A 21,942-nucleotide genomic window follows, 5' to 3' on the forward strand; every position below is an offset into this window, starting at 1 on the left:
AATTTATTTACCTATTCTATTGTTGATAGGCAGCGGGTTATTTCCGGGTTTAGGCTATTATAAGTAATGCTGCTACAAATGTTCTTGTATGTATTTTGTTGCACATATGTAAATATTTCTATTGTGTTTATACCTAGAAACAAATCATAGGGTTAAGATGTTCAACAATAGTAGATACTGACAAACTGTCGTCCAATGTGGTTATACCAAGTTACCTCCCATGAGAAATATATGAGAGTGTCCACATGCTTGCCGCACTTGCAATGAATAGTCTTTTCAATTTTAGCTATTCCGGTGGATAGATAGCAGCATTGGTTGGGATTTGAATTTGCATTTTCCTGACATCAACAAAATGAACATCATTTTATATGTGAACTGACCATTTACATATCCTCTTTCATGACCACTTTAAAAATTTTTGTCTCCACTTTTTTCCTTAGTAACTTGTGACAGTTCTTTACCTATTCTGATTATACTGCTCCAATTTTTGCATTATAAACCTTCTTCTATGGTCTGTCTACAGTTTTATTCTACTTATGGTATCTTTTGATGAACAGAAGTTTTTATTTTACTGTAGTTTAATTTACCAGTATTTTCTCTATAATTAGTATATTTTGTGTCTATATTTATCCTTTTTATATATCATTGGATTCACTTTGTTGGTGTTTTATTTTAAATTTTTGATATTGTTAAAAGAGACTGGACTATAAATTTCTTTTCTTATAATGACTATATCATGTTTCGGTCTCAAGGTGATATTAACATTGAAAAAGTTAAAAAGTTTTCTCTCTTTTATAATTCCTGGAAGAGTTTGTGTAAGATGACAGGTGATTTACAGACACTATTCTACATAAAATCTTTTGCGCTGTATACATTTAACCCTTATTTTTTGGAAGAGGTTGAGGCCTAGATGGAGAGAAATCAATTGCCAGGGTCACAACACAAGCAATAAGTGGCATAGACAGGATTCAAATCAAGGTATATACTCCTGACTGTAAAACCCAGGCTTTTTGCCTATTCCTTTATGCTGTGAGCTCATGAATGAATGGTTGAGCGAGGTGGTATTCTAGATGTATTACTGTTTCATTCTACGAATTACTTTCTTAGAGAGGAACTACATGGCCAAAGATGACACCACACCCCTCCCCACTGTGCTGCCCCCCGCCCCCTCCCCACCCCACCCAGCAAATACAGTTTTACTTTTAGAAAACATGCTATTTGACATTTCAGATCTCCTCTATTTCCTACTCCCCCCACATTGTCAGATCATGGAGCAGAGTCTGGATTCAGAAATATATAATTTTATTTTCATCTGTTTTTTTCCAGCTAGCTTTAACTGAGTTCTTGAGGGAATATATCTGATCTACCTTTTCACTTCTGAGAACATCCTACATAGTATCTTGTAATTAATACTAATAAAAACTGAAGCACATATCTTTCCCACGATACTATATTTGCTGTAGGTTACTCAGAAGGTCTTGCAATCCTCCCCTTCTGTACTCAGAGGCCCATAGCAGGAAACCTGTGCCTCTTTGCTGAGAACGCACGTTTGACAACAGGTGTGACCCTATGGATGAAATTTGAGTCATCATAACTCCATGTCAAGAATTCACTCACTGACCTTTATTATTGTGGGAGATGCACTACACATTAAATGACTATATTTTCTAGCACAAATCTCACAGGACTTTCTATAACAATTATGAGTACTAATAGGAATGAGGGAGCATACATGAAATCAGGCACAACCAAAAAAATATGATATTTCTGAAAAACCTAGATAGTAAGGTTAATAGCAGGGATTTGGCATCAGACAGAACTGAGTTACATTTGTTCTCCTTTGCTGTGTTATTTTGGGCAATAACATGGACTATTTAACCTTGATTTTATTAATTGTAAAATGGGGATAATGACATCCCCTTGCAAATATGATGAGATGTAAATTCTCATCGCAACCTGCTTGTCCTAAGGATACCTGAATCCATTATATAATCAAGGACTCATTTAGTGTGTTGTGGAGGTGGAGTAGTATGGGGGCATCCATTTATGAGGGAGGGGAGAGGGAGAGGGATTTTTAGGAACAGAGAGAAAAGTGTAATCATCTCATAAAGAGCCAACAATGGAGTTCATTCAACATGGGGAAACTCTCCACTAACCTGGCTTCACAGCAACCTGAAACAGACAGCCTCCTTGCTAGCTGGCTCAGAGCCCTCCTTCATAGGAAGGGTGGGGTGGCTCGGTTCAGAAGAAGCCCTCGAACTGGTTTAAGAGCTTTGTCTGAAGTGAGAATTTATATTTTTATGACAGAAGGCACTAGAAAGTACCCAAATCCTTTTTATTGTAAACTTTTATTCAGTTTACATGCTATTTTCTTATTGTTTTACACATGGCATCAGATTTTTAAAAAGTGTGGAACCCTATATTTGACAGGTCAAATCTGCATTTTTAAGAAAATTAAGGGAAAAAAATGCACATGATGCAAGCAATCTGCTCTGAAGCAATACAGCATTGTATTGCTTTATACAATGTATGAAAACATTGTAAAACATACGATGTTTTAAAACATAATTGAAGATACTATAATGTGATATCTTTAAAAAGAGTCATTTTTGAAAATGAAGAGTGACATAAATATAGAATAAATAAAAATACAATTAAAAATAATTAAAAATGGTTTTGATGATAAAAAAAGTTCCTTATTATCTTTAATGAGCATTACCAAAAAGCAAGCACCCGTTTTTCACAGAGGATGGGGCTAGATTTCTTAGTTATTGAGAAAATAGTATAAAAAAATGAAGAATGTCCATGAGAAAAAATAAGTCTAAAAGATAGTTTTGGTTTTTTTTTTTTGGTCAGGAAAGGGCAAAGCTCAAAATGCAAGTATTTTAGAACCATTTAGAACCAAAGATTTGGTGTTAAGAATTAAATCATTGTCCATCACAGTGTTCGCCTTATTTTTTTTTTTCAGCCATAAGGTAGGAATATAAGGGTAGAGGAGATAAGAAGATTCACCTAGTGAGGTTTTAACAATATAAACTTTGAAATTTGGAATAATTTTCCTGAAGCTCAGATTATATTCTTGTTTTATTTTTGGCATTAAAATGCCCTTTCTTATAAAAAATGATGGCAATAATAAAAAGCAAGCAATTAAAATTTATAGTATAATTTATATGTGTTTATTATTTTTAGAATTCTTACTTGGTAAAATTAAATTTAAGCCCCTAATTTTCTTTTATTCTAATGTTGCTGGTCAGGAAAATCTACAAGACTTGCAGCCTCTGCATTTAGAAAATGACACATAGAAAGGACCCCAACGGCCAAAGAAGTCCCAGTGATTGCTAATGTTCTCTGAGGCACTTTTAAAAGGTAGGCCAAAAAAGGCAGAAATTGGCAAAAGAGGAAGATAAAAGCGTACTATAGGTGCTAACAATGTGAAATAATGACACCACTTAGCTTTTGAAAGATTTACTTCAGTGGAGCAAGATGACACAGAGTGGGCCACAGAGTGGGCCGTGGAAAGCTCAGAGAGAGTGGGAATTTGAAGTTTCTCAAGCACTAACGGGACTGGAAGATCGTTTCTACATATCCTAAAAGGAGACATGGATAATCTATATAAAGTACTCGTTTAGGGAAAGACATAGCTGGGATCCTTGAAAAGGTTCCAATATTGACTTTGTGTTTCTCGTACTTACTGTACTGCGTACTGAGAAAAACACACAGTCTCAGTTTTGAGCAAAACGTCCTAAACCAGTGTCAACAGGGGTGGGTCTGGGACTGTACAGGTACATGGAGTCCTGAACTTAGTGCTCAGGTCCCACTGTCTTGATATTCAAAACTTGAGCAAGGAGGTCTACGTTTACATTTTGCAGTGAGCCCTGCAAATTGTGTAGCTGGTTGTGGGTATCAGGCTGCATGTCCCCTTCCCACTCCCTCCATGTGCAGGGTATTTTGTGTGACTGGCACTTCAACTGTGTTTTTTGACATGGGGCTTTTTTTTGTATAAGGGCCACTCAGGCTACAGATTCTGTGTTGGCAGGAGGCAGAGAATTTGTTCATACTGTTGTAATGGCCACAGCTCAGTGGGGACTTGCTCAATGTAATCACAAGTCCACTTGCTCTGGGCATCTTCAAACTAGAATATGGTATCTTAAGATGACTGTGTGATATTCAACTACCCATTCAGTGTTTAATAATGTGTCGGTCTATAAAAATCATGTAATATGTTTCAGGCTGGTAAATGAAACGCAAGGCAAACTCAAGAAAAAGATACACGTGAGTTGCATGTTTACATGTCTTTAAAGAGAATGGACTGAAGCAAGGGCTTGGTACCACTCCACACTTGGAGAGCAGAGCAGATAGCTTAGTACTCTGAGCCTTAGATTCCTTATCTGAAAACTGTGAAAAAAACAATATCCACTTACAGACATCTTGTATCAAATCAATCGAAATAAAATAAAATAACATAACATAAAATAAAATAAAATAAAATAAATGAAAGCCCTTCAATAAAACCACATGGTACCGCAGGTAGGGGCAGAGAGAGCATGTTTAGGTCCTAGTCCTAGTTTTGCCTCTTAGGGGTGAACTTCAGACCTGGCCTCCATTTCCTCTTCTTTACAATGGGAATAAAAATAGCACTTATCTCATAGGGTTTTTGTGAGAATTAAATAAAATAATCCACAAAAGGTGCTTAGCAAATTGCCTAGCACAGAATATGGTGCAATTATGATTTGCTGTTTATTATGATTGTGACTATCATTTTAAAAGTACTTGTGAATGTTATTTTACAGTTCTTATGGATTTATAATAGAAAGGAAAATGGATTTGAAGTTTAACCTACATTAAGTATAGCATTTATTTGGCTGAATGAGTTTTAGGAAATGTAGCCTGATATCATTCCTGAGCAGGACAGCATACTCATTTGATCAAGTAAAGTTTGAATTAAAGCTAAATGCTCTCCAGTCTAGTGACATGCACAATTCATTCACTTGACTGACTCAGCAGTTACCCTATACCTATGTACCCTATACCTGTGTAAATATAGACTGTAACCTGGCAAATCTCTATCCAAGAGGTACTCACCATCCAGTGGAAGGGACAGGTGAGTCAACAGGCATGAAAAGGTCAGAAAAGAGCAGTTACAAGATGCAGAGGAACACAGAGAAGGATGTGCTCAACCATCATTTATGAGTCATTGATGGTTGTCCTAATACCTTGTTCTGTTTAATCATTATCTTTGATTGCCATTCAAAAAGTTCACTCAACAAGTATTTAAAGAATTCCTATAATGTGTCAGATACTGAGATTAATGAAAAAATATCTTGAGACTATTTCCTTGCTTTTAACCTGACCTCATGGTTTAGGCCGAGGGTTCTCTCATGACTCCATGCCCTCACCTTTCACCCATTCCCTCCTCTGAGGATCCTGTGTCCCACCTTTTACTGCTCCGCTCTCTTTTCTGGCTAGAGCTGTCCAGGTTGTTCTAGAAAGTAGTAATTTTGGTCTAAGAGGACAACCACCTCCTCTGGAGATGTGACATTTCTGGAAATGCGATTACTATGGGGTGGGGGTAAGGAACAGAAATGGGCATAAAAAATGCCTTATTAATTTGTTTTATCCCTAGAACACAGTACAGTGTGAGGTGGATGGCTATGCCTCAGAAAAGGTTTTTCTGGGTGAATGAGTGAGTGAGTGATGGGATGAATGAGGGCCTGTCGTTAATAAAAACGATATCCGGATTACAGGTGTTGGGATAGAGCGCTAGAGGAAACGTGCGGTGGTCAGCGAAAGGGTCACCCACGGTACTTCTGCCCTGTATCCTACACAAATCTAAAAGTTAGAAACCTTTAAAAAATCAAGGCCAGCCTATAATTTCAGGGGAAAAAGAAAACTCCCCCAGGTCCCCCATGACTCCTCCTCCTTTCTATTTCTGGCTTAAAATTACCTGTCTGAAGACAAGACCCTTTATTCCACAATTAAGATACAGTTAAAAATGCAAATGCCTGAAAGAGTAAACATAATGTTAATGAGTCCAAGAGTATAAATGAAGAATCCAAACCTGCTTTAAGGGAGGTGCCAGCATAGGAGGCAGGCTCTGAGCGCTCAAAGTGGGGCAGGGATCTCCCCTTCACCTAGTAACTACCATCTAGCAGTCTCCTTCATAGACTTAGTTTAGCCTAATCCCAACAATAAGCCTGTGAACTAGGTATTATGTTCATTTTATAAATGAGAAACTCAAGCCTTAGCCATCAATAAGATTTGAAGTCCGGACCAGAGGCCAGGTCTATATGGAGGATGTCTTTATAAAGTATAACCCACAGATCTACAGATATGAATTTAACCTGTGCCCCTACCCGATTAGCTTCGTCTTCACCATACTGTGAAGCACGGGTATAATGAGCACGGGCTTCAGGGAGAGACATACCTCGGTAAAGAACATGACTTGGTCACATAGCACCTTGTATAGGTAATTATTAAACATCTGTGGCCTTCAACAAGGCTCCTCCTTTGTAGAATGGGGATGAGAGTCACCTGTGTCCTGCATAGCACGGTTGTGAGGTTTAAATGAAGTCAGGAGTGAAGCACTGGCCTATGAGCTCTGTGCCCTCAGTGCGGCTCATGCAGGGTACCCGGACAGTACTCCGCCATCCCCAGATCTCTTCTGGTTCCTTAAGTCTAGACTTTCTGCCTCATCTTATTAAACTATTTCAGATACTTGCTCATGTCTCTCAGTAAGATTCTAAGACAGGTAAGAAATTGGAATCCAGGAAGTTTTTTATTTCCTATTCTGTGGCAATACGTGGTATTTCTGAGTGAGGAAATGATGATTTTTGCTAAATAAGAATATATGAGTGAATGAAAGAGAGGCACTAAAAATGCCATTGTCAGCCAGCACTGTGCCAAGTACTGGGCCAGGGGGGCTCACAGCTGACTGTGACATGGCCTCTGGGGATAGCTGCTGAGAGCACGTGAGGTCCAAGGCTGAAGAGAAAGAAGAGAAAAATCTGACCAATAAGGAGGTCCACAGATTTCATGGTTTTGCCTTAAACTTCCTTGAGAAACCCAGAGCCAAGTGAGTTGGAAGCAGGTTTGCATTGCAGTGCCTTGATAGGCTCCAGTCCACATGCTTACCATCCCTGGGCAACTGACCAGCAGTGCAGTGCGGGCAGGACGTACATTGGGAGAATATGCTATTGTTTAAAGAAAAAAAAAAGACCAGAGTTTCTCACTTATAAAATAATGCATCTTTCTCCTCCCACCACAATTAATCTCTTTCCTCCAGAATAAAAACCCATCAGGATGAAGGAACCTGGGCTGGATTTGTTTTTGATGCTTCCCTCAATGTAAATGTGTAATGTGATGCTTCCAGTGTAAATGTCCTTAAAATAAAAAGATTAAGGGTGTTAAGAATGAAACACAGGATACACTTCATCCTGGGCCCTACCCCAAGCCCACTCACTGAGAAGGCATAAAACATGTGTGCTTGTCTAAATCTATTATTGATTAGGTCCCAATTTAAAGAGAGTCACAGAGCTCAGCATGCGAGTGGAGCACACTGAAAGGTCATGTAGTGCCAGATGTGTCCCGGAAACCCCAGTACCACCAGTAGGTAGTGCGTGTGTCCTCCGGACATGGCCAGACTCCATGCACTTGGTGGGAGCCCAGCTGGTATTGAACCTCCATAAGATTGACTGTTCAAAGATCTTGGCTTCTATTCTATTTTTTTACATCTATATAGGAAAGACAGTCTGGGAATTAATTCATTCAACAAATATTTATTAAGGAGATATCACTATGTCAAGCACTATGACATAAGACATTAGGGACAAAATAAAATTAAGACATTAACTGGGGTTTGCCGGTCCAGTGTTGAATGGTTATTTTCATTTCAGGGAGCTTTACCATAAATTTTAATAAAGACCAGAGTGTTAACTATTTTTATAGATCAGCTTTAAATACCAGTGGTCTTCTGGGCAGATATCACTGTAGGAAGACTAATCGGCGTGTTGTAAAGATTAAAATATGAAAATAATTGCCAAGTATGTAACACATGAGATATCAGGAAATGAGAGTTAGAAAGATAACCTGCACACTGTTTGAATTGCTTACAGATGTGAACTCTGAGAATCCTGAGGGAAGGAGGTCTGAGTTTATTCATCTCTATGTCCTTAACAGCTACCTTAGGCTAGGACTTTGTAGGCAAGTACATAAACCATGTTTTTTGAATGAGAGCATCAATGTACCAATGAATCAATGCCTAAAAGCCTCTGTTAAACAATGGGACAGGAGGCAGACCTCAAAACTGTCTTAGCAGCTACTTTGAGTTACTAAGTTAAAGTATTAAAACCACTGTAAAAAAGATATAAGTCCTTCTGATCCAGAGCAGACTTGGAAGGGGTGGAGGATGCAGAGGGGAAGTGGATGGAACCATGGGGTTAGGGATAGTGATGACATCTACGAAGATCCAGAAGGGCCATTTACAAACACAGTGACTCTTATCTGTGTCTCCCGCTGAATTCTTTTCAAATTTTTCCTCTGGTTAGACTTTTGTGGGGGATGAGAAATGCCTTATGAGTTGACAACGCTGAACATTCTGGAGCCATAGAACTCTGGCCTTTCCTTTCAGCCTTCATGGGATCTAGAGGAGCAAAAATGTAAAAGGTTGCCAGGAAGTCTGTCCTCCTTCTCTCACTGAAGGAAGTCAAAGTGACAAGGGTGTCTCATCCCACTGCAGAGAAAAGAGAACCTTGTTCAGAATCAATTCTATGGCCCTTCTGTTCTACAGGGGAAAGGTTGTCTTTATAATAAATAATAAATAACACCAACATGTATCAATTGCTTCCTTGTGACAGGTATTTAAATTTGCTACTTTATTTAAATTTGCTTTCACATCCACTTTACAGTGTCTTGTTGTTATTTTCATTTCACAGAAAAAGATGCTAAGGCAGAGAGACTGACCTGTCCAAAATTGCTGAGCTAGTAAGTGACAGAATCCAGGAACGGTGCTCCGAGTACTGCTCTATGCTGCCTCTCACACAGGACCTGAATGTCTATGCTCACATCCAGACTAGCTCTGTGATCTTCAGGCCATTATTTAATGTCTCTGAGTCTCAGTTTCTTTGTTTATAAAATGGAAGAAATAGTCCTGACTCTCACTTGTTAGGAGGGTCATATGGAAAAATACGTACAGAACACTAGCATAATGGTTCACCTGCAGAAACTGTCCAACAAATGTTTCCCTTCACTTTCACTTACTCATCTGTACCATGGATACCAGGCTTCCAAGTTGCTAGAACACCACGGTTGGGGGTCCCAGAGATGCTAAGTGTACTGAGTGGAGATCAGCTTGTCTGTTGCTGCGTCATCTGCCTGGACTGCTGCTTCCTGTTCACTCATCTACACGCTGTAGGTAGTGACCCATTAGTGAGTTATTAAATCGAGATAAAGAGATGTGACCTTCATTTATTTTTTTTAAAAAAGCAGACCAATAGAGTGGAAAATAAGAAAGTATACTGTACATAAAAAGTATTAATACAGTTTAATAAAAATGTTCTTTTAGCATTATGTGTGTTTGGCATATGTATTCATTGGGCCATGATGAAGAATGTATTTCTTACTTTGAATAAAAAGACTTGAGGGCCTCTGGGTGAACTCATCTAAGATCTTGAAGAACCAATTCAGATCCCTGTGTTAATCAGGAAGTGATAAAAGTTCCAGGCCTTTCTAGGGCTCCCTTTTCACATCACACTGCACTGTGATTGTCTTCCCCTCATCTGCCTCACTCACCAGGCATGAATTTTTTTGTGGACAGGAAACATGACTTTCACTGCTGGGTCCTTAGTGTCCATTTAGAGGTCCTGGCACAGAATATAAACTAAAAAAATGCTCGATGAATTCATAAATAAATCATAGCAACTGCCTTTTAAACCCAACGTCATAACAGAGACGTTATTCATTTGAACTCTTAAAACTGATACCTTTTATTAACAAATGGACATGGGCCAAGTTTCTCTTCTACGGTCTTTCCTGTGACCTTTTACTCCCCGCGGGATGGTTTATCTGCTTTTCTTTCTTCTCTCCATTCTCCTCACTGTCACGGGTACTTTTGCTCTCTTTTATCAGGAAAAAGAATCTTTCCTTGGCTATTTGCACTTTTGTGTAACTTTAATCCCCTTATATCTCTGACTTCTCTTAATAGCATTTGGATACAAAGGTCCATTCCTGTCAGCAGCAGGAAAAGCCTGGTTCTCTGTTATAGGGAAGCTTTTACCAGCTGGTAGGTAAGAAGGGGAGTGCATATTATAGAGGCAGTGAGACTTCCATCTGCCCTCGTGGACAGCCTCAAAGTACATACAGCAAAATCTGTATTCCTGTGGCTTAGGAGCTGAGTGCATCTATGTCTGAAGAATTGATAATGTACTTTGGAGCATTTTGAAAAATATTTTATTCAAATTTTGAACATTTTACTTTTACGGTTCTACAACTAGATGTTTCACAATGCAGGAAATGCACAATACAAATAGCCCATTAAATCGAATATATCCAAATCATTCGCAAAGAACATGCACAGTATTATCATTAGCAACAAGCAACTCCATGTGTACAACACTACAAAAGTACTTCAAGCAGCTTACACAGAAGATTAATAGTAGAATAATAGTTGCAAGTAGATTGGAAAAGAGAGTGGGTTGGCTCACATTTAAAACCCTGCCTGGCTTAGATGTGGTGGTAGTTTCCTCTGCCTCCCTTCAACACTTGGAGGAAAACAATTGCTATCACCTGGGAGGACCGTTTCTAATTGGAGAATGAGACCAGTTTCTGCATGATCCTGAGAAAATGCATCCATCCTCTCAGGCACAGCCAGGACAAGTTAGGGCTAGGGGTGGGGGTGGGGGGAGAATGAATGAGAGAGGAGGGGAGAGAAAGAGAGAGAAAGAGAGAGAGAGAGGGAGGGAGGGAGGGAGAGGGAGGGAGGGAGGGAGAGAGAAGACAACTACAAGGGGGAGGGTGGTTTATGGTGAGCAAAAATATTCTAAGTCTGCTAAGTTTATCACAGAACAAAGAGGCTGCTTGTTTTCTGGTTTAAGTTTTGCTTTACAGAAAACTATGAATAATACTAAAGGAATCCCACATGTTCTGAAGCACAGTTTATCTTCTGCAAAATCCCAAAGAGATTTATGTTTAAATTTCTCTTCTCAGCTTACCTATTCTTTAATCTAAGAGTGGTGCAGTGCTGACAGAAGAGATTGGGGCACAGCTAAAGTGCATTCAACAGTGGATTCCACATAAGCTGCGCCCTTGGGAGGCGGAGTGGTGTGGGGAGAAGGGAGGAGAAGATCTGTGTCACCAAATAGCTGTGGGGTCCTGGGCAAATCTCTTTCTTCCTGGGGCCTCAGTTTCCTCTTCTGTAAATTAAACATTAGACGTAGTGATAGCTAAGGTTTCTTTCAGTTCTAGAATTACATAAGTATTCCAGGATGTCATTCTCAGATCAAAGGGACATGCTCATTATCTGACAGTTATATCATCAGAGAAACCCTGCTCTCATTTATTCTGAGAGAGAAACTAGTTGATTTTATATAAAATAAGCACAACCAACTGGCACTACTCAAGTGTTCTAGATAAAGCAAGCGTCTCTAGGAAAATCCGATAGCCAAAACTGCTGTAAAAAAAAAAAAATAACACCCTAAACAAAAAAGATAGAAACAGAATCATTTTTAGTAAGGGGTCTCCAAAGGCCTTTCTGGTGCGTTTCATTTGCTTGCCTTTTTGCTTTTTTGGCAAGGGTTGGAGGCGGCGGCCTCTGTTTTTTCACATGAGAACAAGGCCAGAGGATGCTCTAAGTTCTTTCCCTCTGATTTTCATTCTATGCATAGCCTGTATGTCTTCCAATTCTATGGCTCCAGGAGTCATTTAGATGCTGCAGTCAGCCCTCTAACCACAAAATAAGTATTAATAATAATTGAACACTGGAAACCAAATACCGTTTTTGCATATTGTAGGGAAATCATCTGGAGAATTTCTCACAAAGTGTTAGCTAATTTTGAGCCTCATTTAAAAGCAGTTTCTCATTTCAGTACGACATGCAACTTTTAGAATATTAAAAAGATAACGTTCTTTGTTACCTTAAGTCTTCGAATCTTTTTATGTCATATTTTAATTACATTAGAGAATAAAGTTTTGATTTTGATGAAAATTACTCTTTCAAATAAGTCTATTAATTTTATGTAATATCCTATCACTTAATTTTTCTAATCTAAACTTTATTAAAAGGACTAAACTACCATAAGTATATTTTCAGGAAACTTCTCTTGGTACATAAATATTTTATGCATTCTATTTTTTGCAAGATACCAACACTATGGTAATTTTTCCTTCCAGTTTTATTCTATATACTTGTTCTGTTTTCATTAACAGACTTATCTCTAACTTATTAACCTAATTGGCTTTCCCAGGTTGCTACTCAAGACTAAAACATTTCAAAATTAAAAAATATTTTCTTTCTCAAAGACTAGCTATAAAACATAAGTAAGGAAAACAGAAATAACACTTTCTATCATATTTGTGATGCCACTATAAGACATCCTCTAGGGTGGTTCTCAATAATTCCCTCCACAGATTACACAGAAGCACATCAAAATAATCTTCCAAAAATATAGTTGGACAAGTATGGAATATTAATATTCTGACTTTTTAAAATGTAAAATCTCAGGGCTTCTGAGGTACTGGAACTGCCCGGAATGAGAAGGGACTCTATGCTTGTCAGAGTTGCTTTTGAGGGTTCTGCCTTCTAGAATCTGCTCCCTTCTCGGCCCTGCTGTGCCTGCCTGACATACAAGGGATGACTTTGTATCCAAGTGGAATCAACAGGAAAAGCCAATTCAACACATCATTCAGTGTCTATAACACACACCCAATGCCAGGAAAAGACAGTGAAATTTCAGGTGAGGAGAGTATGACCTTAGGTGGAAATCCGACCAGATTCTGGAGTAGATTGTCGAGTGAGAGAGAGAAAATACAGTGAGAAGGGACGTGGTTCCTCCGTTAGGACCTGAATTCATTTAGGTCATTAGTCGACCACCATTTTCCCTTGTTGGCTGTTCATATTTACATAATTTTTTTAAAGTACAGTCAGCACTGATGAAGTATGTTTTGGAAGGGATATGGGAGGCTTGTGCTAAGAAGAAGCACAAGTTATAGTTGAGTGAGGATGGATCTTTCTCAAGAGTTAACGATGAGGATCAAAGACTGAAAGGCATTTCAAGTTCAATCAATCTTTTCTTTTTTTCTGGTAAATTAATGAGTTTTTTTTTTCAGGCAAGGAACAAGTAATTTTTGTGGTCTGAGAAATGATTGGTAATTAAATGCCACAGAAGAAAGTCTTTCCACCAAAATTTGTTAGGAAAAACACATAACTATAAAGGAGTATTTCTCATGTCAAATCAATACACCAAAGTTAATGCAGTAGAAATCAAGTATATCTGGAGGTGGTACGGGAATACCAGGTCCCCTTCTGATGGTAAATATCCAGAGCTTTGGTCCACATACTCAATTTAAGATGCATCAAAATTAAAAATATTTTTTCTCATTATTTTTACTGCAACCTGTGCTAAGAACTTTACCCTGGGTCATAACATGGTCAAAGAATAACTTGTTTGAAAAAAGGGACTTTAACATAATGGCATTTCAAAAATTTCTTCAAAAATGGTTGAATTTAAGGTCTTACAGTGGTGTATTGATGAGCATGGGATTAATAAGAACATATGATCCATTGCTACAAAGCATTGCCTTTGTCTCCACAAGCTGGACTGCTCTCAAAGCGCAGATCACGGTAAAAAAATGCTCCGTTGCCTACCTGACATACAGGGAGCGTTTCTGATTGGTTCGCAGGGACCCGGACCCGGAGCTCATGCTGTGGTTCATCATCTGCTCTCGTAGGTCATGGATTTTGGCCTCAAATCGAGCGTAATCTGGGAATGAAAACAAAGGTGGCAAATTTGGTTCTGTGTCTCCAGAGAGTTTGAAATGCTGCCCACCCCTCGAAGGGAGGCACCCCTTCGTCCCTGTTGTTGGTTCCTTTTGCCAAGCGACAGGAAGGCGCACAACTCAAGAAAGGTGGAACACTGTACACTTACTTTGTATTATTTATTTGCAGGCATTCACAAGAGGAAAAGAACAAATCAGTTAATTCACAAAACATAGCTAGAGAATAGACTGCCATCCCAATCTGTGAAAAGTCCGTGGAGGAGGAGGAAGGTGTGGTTATAATGTGCATCAGAAGGTAGCCTTACGGTGATGATAATGTCCTCTGTCTTGACTGTGGTAGTGGATACAGGCACCTGCACATGTGATCAAATGACACAGAACTAACTACACACACACACACACACACGTACAAGTGAGACTGGAAAAATCAAAATAAGTTTGATTATGTGAATGTCAATATTTTGGAGGTGATAATGTGCTATAGTTTTACTAAAATGTTATCATTGGGGAAACTGAGTAAAAGGAACACTGGATTTCCTTGTATTATTTCTTATAATTACATGTGACTCTATAGTTACCTCAAAATAAAATGTTTAATTTAGAAAGAAGGCAAAAAAAAAAATCCATGGAAATACCAGGAGGTTTCAGCACCAAAGAATTGAGTGTTCAGTGATGACTCGTGTGAAAAACACCATTTAATTTCATTAAGATTTTTTTCTGCTGGGGGGCTCCTAGAAGTTGATCATTTGGGAAAATACTTCAATTTCGCCCTATAACTTTAATATAAAAAGTCCATGTGACAAAGTTCATCAGTTCTAAGACATACAATATATTTAAAGCAATTTTTCAGGAGGCTGGGGTTAGAAATGGGGATAGAGAACACTCTCATAGTAAATATATTTTAGGAACATTCAAACTTGAAAAAAAAATATGGATCTCAAAACTTAAGAAAAATATAGGTATTTTATATTATTTCTTCATAGGAAAAATATTTTTTCCAGATGTCAGTCCAATAAAAACAAAGAACAAAGACCTTAAGATACTTATTCACACAATCAGCATGTAAAAAAGAAATAGCTTTGGGAGTTTTGATATTCTTGATCACAACTTGTTCTGTCATCTCTTTGGCACAACAGTGTCTTTCTTTAGAAAAATCTAGTAGCTTAAGAGCTTAATTTACCCCCAAGAGAAATGAGAAAATGTTAATTCAAATTGTAAATGATTCTTTTAATTACAAAGAAACACATCTGAATAATTTTAACAGAGGTTCTCAGCACATTTCAAAAAACAATTTGATTTTCAATTCAATTTATTTGTTACTTTTCATAAAAACAAGAGTGACAAAATGAATATAATCAAAGATGATCCACTTCCAGTGTGTTTGACATTCATTATAAATAAAAAGCTCTACAAAATTAAACTGCAACTCAGTTTACTAAATATCTATCTGTTGGTTATTATGGGATGAGATTTCTTAAAAGGAAAGATTTGACTTTGGTTCTCGATGATAGTCAACAAATGACCTCTAAATGTTAAATATTTTTAAAGTTGAGAACTATAAAGATAAAATCATAATGGTTGATGAGAAATTTTTAGTGCTTAAGTAAAGTCTGCTGTTATCTAGGTTTGTAAAGGTTCCTGTTTCAAACTTAGCTTTGAATAATTAAATCCTAAAGGACTGAATAAGCAGAACACATATTTAAACAAAAATCTCTTGACCATAATTTAAGATATTTACTTCATTCCATCTTAGCAGAGAGAAAACATTTATAACCATCAATACGATGCTGCATACAGATTTAAATCTTTTCGTGCAAATCATCTTTCCTTGCCACCTTGAAAGAGTCAAGATTGCTGGCCACATGGCAGAGGCTGTGCTCAGCACACTTCATGGGCATTATTTCATCTTATTTAAATTACAAAACAAACTCCATGGATATAAAATTTGAACCGTATGGTAAAGCAAAGAATAAAAATGGAGAGGTTCTCTTCTCTCTTCTCCCTCTCCCCATCTTTTCTTCTCTCCCTGCTGTCTTTCCCCGCCTCTTATCCTGGAGGTACATACATAGCCGTGGGCCGGACTCCACAGATACTTTTCACACTGTGTGAATGTATATACACTCACATACATATGAGACCCTAACCTGAATCTTTCCCTACCTTCAATCAAATATATAAATACCATGTTTCTTAATACCTTTAATCACATTCCATAGTTTAGACTATAATTTATTCAACAATTCTAATATAGGTAGATATTTTTGCTGTTATTAACATGGACGGAAGCGTATGTGTGCACATTCATTGCAGGTTAGTAGAGCATCTTAGTGCAGGCAGTGGTCAGCAGCCCCTGTTGGCATATCTCAAAGAAGATAACCTGGCCTGGGACCCAGAGAGGAACTCGTAGCTTCTTCTGATCCATGCTCCACACTGATGCTTGATAAATACCACACATCACCCCTTCTCCCCACTCCCTAGCCCCCAGACACTCAATCTTCCATCTGTTCCCAGGACTTTGACCTTTACAACTTGAATGACTTCACTACCATGATAGAAACTTGAGCTGCCACCTCCGCTGATCTGCCCTAAGCTTCTTTCAGGGCCACTCTCCTATCCCATTTGACTACTTTGCTACTCATCACACCTAATTGCTGTTATTTGTGTAGTTGCCCATCATCCCCCTTAGACTGAGCTGAAGGCAGAAGTCTCGCTTTCCTTGGAGTTCCCTGTTCCTAACACAGTGTCTGGAATGCAGGAGGCATTCCTAATAGGTGCACGATAAACATTTGATGAGTGAGTGGATAAATAACAAATGAAGAAATGAGCAGACTCATTAGATGAAGTCAGTTATAAAATGCCGATAGGTACTGAAATTCACTGTTTTTAATATTAAAGATTTTTATGAAAAACAAGAAGCTCTTCCTCCAGGACTTTTTTTTTTTTTTAAATCATGTTTATTCTATTGGAGTTGTCTCAATTTTTCCCCCTTTGCCCTCCTCCACCCCTCCCCCTACCCTGCTCTCAGTCAATTCCCACACTGTTGTCCATGTCCATGGGCCATTCATACATATTCTTTGTTTAGCCCCTTCCCCTTATTTCCATCATTGTCCTCCTTCCCAATCCCCTCTGGTCACTTCCCCAGTCCCTCTGGTCTGCCCCAGGACTTCTTTTTTTAAGGCTGAATATTCTAATTTCAAGGCTTTAATTTCTGTCTAATCGCTGCCACTCCCAAATCCTGTTGTCACTTTTATTGTTTTCTGGGCAGTCTCTGTGCTCACCCCATTTCAGCTGTGTCATACATTGGAAACATTTCTCTGATAACCTATATGCGATCAGAACTTTTTAAGGCTTTTCTAGCTGCCCCATTTTATGTATCACAACAGGATACTTGCTTTAAAAATAAATTGTGGTCTCCTTAAGGTACGACTCATTAGATCTCCAAAATTTTTGCTGCCATACTTTTGAAATGTTTGCTCTACATCATATTCAACGGTGCTTATATTGCCCACTATGAATGGGGAAGTACTGTACTGTATTGTACTGTGTCATATTTCATTTGTCTTTGGACTATATCCTACTCTCAACTTTTCCACTCTGACAATCCTGTTTAACAAAAATCTTGTATTCAAAAGTGCTTACCCTTCTCTTTGATCTTTTTAAAAAATAAAACTTAAGCACAAGTAATTTCATCAGAGCAAAAACAAATACAAATATACAAATATAACATGTGTGCTTGTGTGCATGTATAAGTACATGTGTGTAAGACAGTGGGAGACAGAGAGAGAGAGAGGAGAGGGGCTGTCCCTAGCTTCTCAGAGATAAAATCAGATTTATCTAAAAGACAAATGCTCTAGATTTAACAGTTAGAAATGCTCTAGAAATAAAGAATAAAGCAGGTAGGTCATTTGTGTAATATGTCTTTTTTATGTTTTATAATAATGCTAAAAATAACCTTTCTAAACAAGTTAAAATCTAACACCGCTGTGTCCATTTAGCCTTAATCCCTTCATCTTTCCCCAAATGCTCTTCCCTTTTAAACACTTTTCAGTCAAATTGCTAACACTCAGGAGAACATTTAAATGATGTTTTAAAGTGCTCTGATCTTTATATCATTTAAAGGGAAATTGATGTATACTGAGCACCTGCAACGAGTTAGTATCTGTGTTGCATAGTTTAATTATACCATTTCTCTCAACAAAGTTCTGGATTAGGTCTATTATTTTACCGATAAGTAAACAGGTTTAGAAAGGTTAACTAACTTCACCAAAGTCACATAGTTTCTAGGTAATACAGCTTATTGGACACAAAGCTGGCATTCAACCCTGGATTTCTATAAGGCTAATCTGTTTCTGTTATATCATAATGCCTATTATAACACCATAATTTCCTTTTAGAACTTAAGGTCTCCTCAAGTCTCTATCTCTCCCTCTTGACATCTTTGCTCTCCTTCTTCTCATCAACTGTATTAATTATGTGCATGCTGGCCTTTATTGCACCATGAACTCTTTAAAGAGTGAGGATGTCTTACTCATCTCTGTTCCCAAAACCTCATGGTCTATCATTCCTCTTCCCTTATACACCAGCCTGTACCAGGTGCTTGGCATATAGTTTAGAATAAGACAGACCCTGAAGGCGTTTGCTTCCAGAATAGGACACTGACAAGAAAATGAAGCATGAAAATGCTGAGGCAGGGAACTGCATTAAAGAAGCAGCACCTAATTTTGTCTTGCTTTGCATGAAATAGGTGCCTGGTAAGTGCTTTAAAAATTACAAGTTACCTATTTTTTCTTTCTTGGGGTTTTTTTTTTCTATAACAAGACACAAACCAACTTCAAGAAGCTTATCTCCAGCTAGTTCTCCTTCCTAAGTGTGATAAGCCAAATTTTAAAAAATTTCCACTCTCTTGGATATCTAAATCTGGTTATTCCTGACAAGAACATTCGTATTGGGATTGTGCCATTTGCTTTCACTTGGGTGATGGCTGATAACAATAGACAAAGTACAAGATTTGGGTTATGCTGATGGGGTCGGCCTGGCTCTGCCACTTAGTAGCTGTGCATCATTGTGAATGTTATTAACCTTTCTGGGCTCCATTTTCTCCTAAGTAAAACAGAAATAATAATTGTATCTGCTTGAAGATATGTTGGAAAAATTACAGGAGTGCTAATGGATCTAAAAGGATCATTACCTGCAAAATGGAAACCTGTGTTTCCTCCTAAAGCCCCCAGTTCAGCCTCATCCTGCCTGTTATCATTTGCTGTCTCTCCCTGGCCAAGGAGGAATGAGCTGCAGATAGGCCCACTTTGAGACATTTGGCATCCAGATACCACTGCTCACTGGCAGGGCAATCACTCAATGGCTCCTGGGTCCTCTCACAAATCCACAGTGGTTAGGAGGTCAGGAGAATGATGTCTAACCATAGCTGCTGCCATTTTCAGGAATATCAGTGACCTCATCCATCAGTGTCACTCCAAGGCTTTGAGCTACTGATGAAGGAAACACAAGAGTATAACACGAGATAGGGCTCTACCATGTACCTGCTTCCCTTGCTGTTTGTCAAGGGTGGTTGGGGACAACCAGAATGCAAATGCACCTTATCATTCACACTGGAAAAGAGGCATTGCCCTCTGTGAAGGGGGCTGGGACTGTTTAATGCAGCAGGATTAATCTACATTATTAAAGCTGCCAAACTGCTCAGATCTTTAAAGCTCAGATGGCCAGCCATGGGTCTGAGAGAAGGAAACAGTAAGCTCAGTGGTGAAACTAGAGCATGAGGCCAAGGGCATGTCCTTTCCCAAGTAAGCTGGTGGGCAGCATATCCCTCCACCGTGATGACCTCAGCCAGCTGACTGGGTTGTCAGTTACCAGAGGAAGCAGTGAACAGAGGGAGTAGGAACAGAAACTAAGCAAGGGGGCCAGCTTTACATCTTAATTCTGTCATTAGTAAAAACAAAACAGACAAAAAAACAAACAAAAAAATAATAGGGTCTTGGGAAGTTACTGAGCCTCAGTTTGCTCCTCTGCAAATTGGAAGATTTCACTCACAAAGTGGTTCTGCGAATCAAAATGAGACTCGACATGAAACATTTTGTAAAAGTAAGACTGTTGCTGTTATTACCATGGTGGCTCCTGCCAGGACAAATGCATATGCAGTCCTCAGTGGCATTAATGAGGACAGTGGCATCCTACTTCTAATTGCTCATGACGGGCATTGCACAGCTTTAAGAACAACTGGTGAAATCACTGGGCTGTAAGCAGGGTTCTGCACATCTAAGCGACAGGTTGCCTTCCTGCCGAGTTATCCATTTCCACACTCCAGGGGAAGTAGTTTGAAAAGACCACCTGCTGTACAATGAAGAAGTGCTGTTTTTTATAGACAAATCCACACCAGAAGCTTTTGGGAAGTTTATGAACTAAGGAAGTTCAAGCTTTGCGGCATCTTCCAATAGGGCTAGGGTAAATGTCAATGGTGTGTAGACTATTAGGGTCACAGTAATGATTACTGGACATGATTGTCCCTGTCACCAGGGTGCATGAGAAGGATGCAGAAGAAATAGTGTACATCTGTTCCTAGCGCAGCATCTGATCACTGGTCCAGGAATGAGATACTGGTGAGCAACTGTAAATGCTTGCATTTCTTTGGTGGTAAACAACCTTCTTTCATTTAATCAGCAAACATTTTTTTCAGGGTTTATTATATGCCAGGAACTATGCTAATCACTAGGGATAGCAAATCCCCTGGACAGGTCTGTGCCTCAAGGGGCGCACAGGCTGATGCCAGCTCCTTGTCCTTTTCTGGTTCTTTTTTGTGAATATGAAAAGAGCTTCTGCCATTTAAATATTTGCTCCTGGTGAGGAGTATAAACTGCTTGATAGGTTATAATGGGATATCTCTATGGTGGGCAAAAGCCGAGAGTCAGATCCATGTTACAATGAAGAAACTGAGGCAGGGTAAATCTTTGTGAAAGATTATGTGGTTACTGGTAAAATGAGAAGAGTAATAAGGGTCTCAAAAAGGTGCCCTGGAATCAGAGTTGTTGGATTTAAGTCCAGGGTCTGAATGATGCTGGGAAAATCCCTTACCTTCTCAGAAATACTGTTTCCTCCTTGTAAAGTGTGGAATCATCTCTACCAATACACAGTGTTGTTCTGAATATGAAAAATATGGTGTACTTCATTTTCACCATTTTAAACAGCATTGATTTTTAAAGGCACTATCAGGTAATAATAATTAGTGCTTTTTTAAGAGGGTAAACACAAGACATTCTGATTTCATCAGCTGACGTGTATGTGTGTAGGGGGGAAGATGCGAGCCTTATAATCAATGTAATAGGTAAATAAGAGCGCTTAAAACTAGAAAACCTCAAACAAATATGTTGTTCTTTCTCACCTAGAATCTTAAACAAATAGCCACAAATAAGAGGATCAGGCATTGATTACTGGTTATATTTCAGGTCTTAGAAGCAATATTTTTGGCAAAATTATTTTGTGTGAAGATACAAAATAATTCTATTTATGTAGAGCTCAGAAAATAATCAATCGTTACCATTTCACTGCCTCTTCTTTTCTTAGTTGCCCTGGGATTTCTGAGTCAGATCGGCACAGAAGGGGTGTATCATAGAGATAGCTGTAGAGCTTTCTTACTCTGGCTGCTTTTCAAGCAGTCATGCTTGGAAGAGTAGTGTTTTTATGGATGGCTTTAGAAGATTAGCTTCCCTCCCATATATACATCGGAATGCTCCCTTCCTTCAAGAGAGCTGACCTCTGGCAGGATTTTCAGTGGATCTCCCCAAGCTGGCTATTTGTTTAAGGATTTTACTAGCCTGTTAATTTAACCCCTGATTTAGCTCCTCTCTCAGGTTTCCAACCTGCTTCTGTGTTAAAGCGGGGACATGGAATTCTTCACTGCTAAAAATTTACAGATATTGTTTGGCTTACTTCTGATCCAAACTTCTC

At 38.6% G+C, this 21,942-nt stretch overlaps 1 protein-coding gene across 7 annotated transcripts in view; it reads right to left on the reverse strand.

Annotated features, from left to right (window-relative positions):
• DLG2 (discs large MAGUK scaffold protein 2) overlaps positions 1 to 21,942 on the reverse strand; it is an 839,012-nt gene that overhangs the window by 135,829 nt on the left and 681,241 nt on the right. For all 7 annotated transcript variants that reach the window (XM_054576362.1, XM_054576359.1, XM_054576358.1 and 4 more), the window contains one exon: positions 13,856 to 13,970. In XM_054576362.1, the coding sequence (XP_054432337.1) occupies positions 13,856 to 13,970 (115 nt within the window). The remainder of the gene's footprint in view (positions 1 to 13,855; positions 13,971 to 21,942) is intronic.

Source organism: Pteronotus mesoamericanus, unplaced genomic scaffold (assembly GCF_021234165.1).
Source record: "Pteronotus mesoamericanus isolate MK-2021 breed Mesoamerican mustached bat unplaced genomic scaffold, CSHL_Meso_final contig_33, whole genome shotgun sequence".
NCBI lineage: Eukaryota > Metazoa > Chordata > Mammalia > Chiroptera > Mormoopidae > Pteronotus > Pteronotus mesoamericanus.